The following is a 3,509-nucleotide window of genomic DNA, read 5'->3' as shown; positions in this document are numbered from 1 at the left end:
GAATTGCTGCCTTGGCAGAATGGCTAGAATGTTCTTGACCTTGTTCATCTTGTAGATTAACAATGAGGTTGTGCCTGCATTTAATTATTGCTTTAGCGTGGAAAAACTTGGAACTACATTTCTCCATATTAATCCGTCTGATTGTGGTTTTCTATTTCCAATAAATTTGTTGGCAGGACGGGAGCTGAAGCACAGCAGAAGCAGGTGCTCCTTTCATATAGTCATAGCATTCTAGTCCTAAGTTGTAAGTTCCCTAAATTCCTCATTATAGTATCAAAGAAAAGTATCACCGTGTTTGTTGGAAATTCGCAGGGGCACGGGAGTGCAAGGGCACTCACCTCCCGTTGCCCCGCTCGTTTTGCTTCGCGATTCGTGCATTAGTTCAATCCCACATGAGGGCGTAGTAAGTTTTAATTTACAACGTTTGAAACTTACGTTTTTTGCATCTAAAATGGCAAGTTTTACCATTTTCAGAGATATAGTTTTAAGCAAAAAAAAAATCTGTCGGCCATAGACACAAAATGACGGTTTTTATCGATTGCTCGTACTAAGTTTCAAGCAGGGAAACTTAACTTATTTTTTTGAGAAGTCGTTCAAATATATTAATAAAGGACCTTATTTGAAAGAGCTGGTCACGAGAACACAAATATAAAACAAAACTTAATTTAAGTTATATAAAACTTTAAAAATAAAGCCAAAATAAAAAGCTGGCACTAAGGACGTGAGTGCCCTTGCACTTGCGTGCCACAAATCCTCTCCCCTTTGTTTGTGGCTTGAATAGCATCAGACATATTGAGAGCCTTGAAGTATTTTTTTTCAGATTTGCTTAACAGTATCCTTGAAATCATGATGTTTCAGCCTATAACTATCAAATCTAAAGTCCCCCCGCAAAAAAAAAAAAAAACTATCAAATCTAAAAATAGTGCTTGGACAGTATAAAGGCGAGGAGGAGAACCACTTGTATGCCTATCATCAGCTATCTCTTCAGGGCGCGTCTGTACTCGTGAAGCATGCAAAAAATATCCTTCGTGACATGTCACACATGCAGCGATGATATGTCTACCAATCAGCCTCATCGGTCCGGGACGCATTTACTCGTGAAGCACACAGAAATATGGATGATGGTGACGTGTCGCATCAACTTGTGTGTGTATCCCCACTTAAATCATGTTCCGTGCTAGTCCGACTCCGACCCATGCCGCCGTGCCCGTGCGCGGCTGGCCAGCCCCACGAAAAATGCCCGGGACGATTTAATTCGTTCGCACCTGACGTGTCAAGCCACAGAGGCCAGAGAAAATTTGTCTTACTTTACTATATAATCTGCTGTTGGTAGTGAGAAACAAGTGATTCCCCGACCCCGAACTGTGACTGACCAAGGTGTGGTAGTCGAGTCCACGGCACGGGCTCCAACCCCTAGTTCGGGACTTAGTGTTTGGTCCTGCGTGTTTACAACATGAGAACGACCAACACGTCCACATCATACCTCGGTCGCGGCCTACGCGCTTCACACAAGTCCACGCGACACACGACCTACTGCCTTTTTGGCCCTTTTTACCAGCTCCAACTGCACTGCCGCCACAACAATTCCGATCAAATTCCCTGCCACCCGCTTCGAAATTTCCCACCAAAAAATTCAACGGCAGAGCGCGACACGACCACCTTAACGATCGCTCTGCTCCGCCACCGCCACCGCCTATAAAACCCCACCTCCCCTCCCCCGTTGCCACCACCAAACCAGCACACTCTCACACCGTACCTCACCCTACACACGACGCCGCGCAACATACACCACAGCGACGACCGGACCGATGGCCCCCGCCGCCGCATCGCAGCACCAGGCGACCACCGTGGCGCCGACGAGCGGCCGTAAGGTGGTGGACGAGGTGTCCGGCTGGCTGCGCGTGATGGACGACGGCAGCATCGACCGCACCTGGACGGGCCCGCCGCAGGCACTGCCGCTCATGCAGCCGGTGCAGCCCTACGCCGTGCCCCGCGACGGCCACACGCTCCACGACCTTCCCGGGGAGCCCAACCTCCGGGTGTACCTCCCCGAGGTCGACGCGGGCAGCGTCGGCCGCCTCCCCGTCATCGTGCATCTCCACGGCGGTGGCTTCTGCATCTCCCACCCGTCCTGGGTCCTGTACCACCACTTCTACGCGCGCCTAGCCTGCGCCGTGCCCGCCGTGGTCGTCACCGCCGAGCTCCCGTTAGCCCCGGAGCAACGCCTTCCTGCCCAGATATACACTGGCGTCGACGTGCTCCGCCGGCTGCGGTCCATCGCCATGTCCGACGAAGGCTCTCTCGACGACCCCGCGGCCGAGCTCCTCCGCGAGGCCGCGGACATATCCCGCGTGTTCCTCGTCGGGGACAGCTCCGGTGGCAACCTCGTCCACCTCGTGGCCGCGCGCGTCGGCGAGGACGGCGCGGACGCCTGGGCGCCCCTCCGCGTCGCTGGCGGCATCCCGATCCACCCGGGGTTCGTGCGCGCCACGCGGAGCAAGTCGGAGCTGCAGCCAACGCCGGACTCGGTGTTCTTCACGCTGGACATGCTGGACAAGTTCCTGGCCATGGCGCTGCCGAAGGGCGCCACCAAGGACCACCCGTACACGTGCCCGATGGGCCCGAACGCGCCGCCGCTGGAGTCCGTCCCTCTGCCGCCGATGCTGGTGGCGGTCGCGGAGAAGGACCTCATCCGCGACACCAACCTCGAGTACTGCGACGCGCTGCGTGCTGCCGGCAAGGAGGTGGAGGTGCTCATCAACCGCGGCATGAGCCATTCCTTCTACCTCAACAAGTTCGCCGTCGACATGGACCCTACCACCGGGGAGCGAGCCCAGGAGCTCATCGACGCCATCAAGAGCTTCGTCGCCCGCCACTTATAAAGCATGAAAAGGCATATTGTTTCCCGCACGTGCCGCACTGCATATAGTACTCCCTCCGGTCCTTTTTACTCTGCACATTGGATTTGCCGAAAGTCAAACTTAGCTAAGTTTGACCAAATTTATATTAGAAATTATTAGCATCTATAATATCTAATAAATATAATATGAAAATATATTCCGAGATGAATCTAATGATGTTGGTGTTGTTATGTAAATGTCAGTAATTTTTTATATAAACTTGGTCAAAGTTGGATGAGATTGACTTCAGACAAACTTAATATGCAGAGTAAAAAGGACCGGAGGGAGTATCCCACAGGTGTGTCTGCCATTAAGTCGATCGACCGATGTGCGAGTTCTACGACCATATATACGTGATGGCTTCTGTTGCTACAAGGAAAATCACATTTTGCCGTGTGTTACTCTATAAGCCGTGAGCTCTTTTTCAGCCACTAGGCTTATGGCTCTCTAAGAGCATCTCCAACAGACGCCGAACGCGGCGCGCGCAAAAAACAGCTTTAGCGCGCGCCCACCGCCTGGTTTGGCGCGGCGCGCTGCGCCCGCTCCAGTAGCCGCGTTAAAATGCAGCGCGCGTGCCGCTCCAGCAGCGCACAAAAATGCAGCGCGCGC

At 52.9% G+C, this 3,509-nt stretch overlaps 1 protein-coding gene across 3 annotated transcripts; it reads left to right on the top strand.

The window, feature by feature from the left end:
* Positions 1-1,735: 1,735 nt before the first annotated feature.
* LOC119343519 (probable carboxylesterase 15) lies at positions 1,736-3,295 on the top strand. Of its 3 annotated transcripts, none has more exons than XM_037614435.1 (2): positions 1,736-2,931; positions 3,191-3,295. In XM_037614435.1, the coding sequence occupies exon 1, from the start codon at positions 1,809-1,811 to the stop codon at positions 2,880-2,882; it is 1,074 nt and encodes a 357-aa protein (XP_037470332.1). In that variant the 5' UTR covers positions 1,736-1,808; the 3' UTR covers positions 2,883-2,931; positions 3,191-3,295. The 3 variants fall into 3 exon arrangements, with proteins under 3 accessions (XP_037470332.1, XP_037470341.1, XP_037470346.1); XM_037614444.1 differs by lacking the exon at positions 3,191-3,295 and having other exon boundaries at positions 1,736-2,506; positions 2,573-3,035; XM_037614449.1 differs by lacking the exon at positions 3,191-3,295 and having other exon boundaries at positions 1,736-2,511; positions 2,578-3,035.
* Positions 3,296-3,509: the final 214 nt, after the last annotated feature.

This window comes from Triticum dicoccoides, chromosome 1B (genome assembly GCF_002162155.2).
Source record: "Triticum dicoccoides isolate Atlit2015 ecotype Zavitan chromosome 1B, WEW_v2.0, whole genome shotgun sequence".
NCBI classification, from domain to species: domain Eukaryota; kingdom Viridiplantae; phylum Streptophyta; class Magnoliopsida; order Poales; family Poaceae; genus Triticum; species Triticum dicoccoides.
Note: the sequence above shows the minus strand (reverse complement) of the source record. Positions and strands in the feature narration are given on the sequence as shown.

What these genes read in the sequence shown, in the direction of transcription:
- LOC119343519 (XM_037614435.1), top strand. Translation starts at nt 1,809, where the DNA reads ATGGCCCCCGCCGCCGCATCGCAGCACCAGGCGACCACCGTGGCGCCG.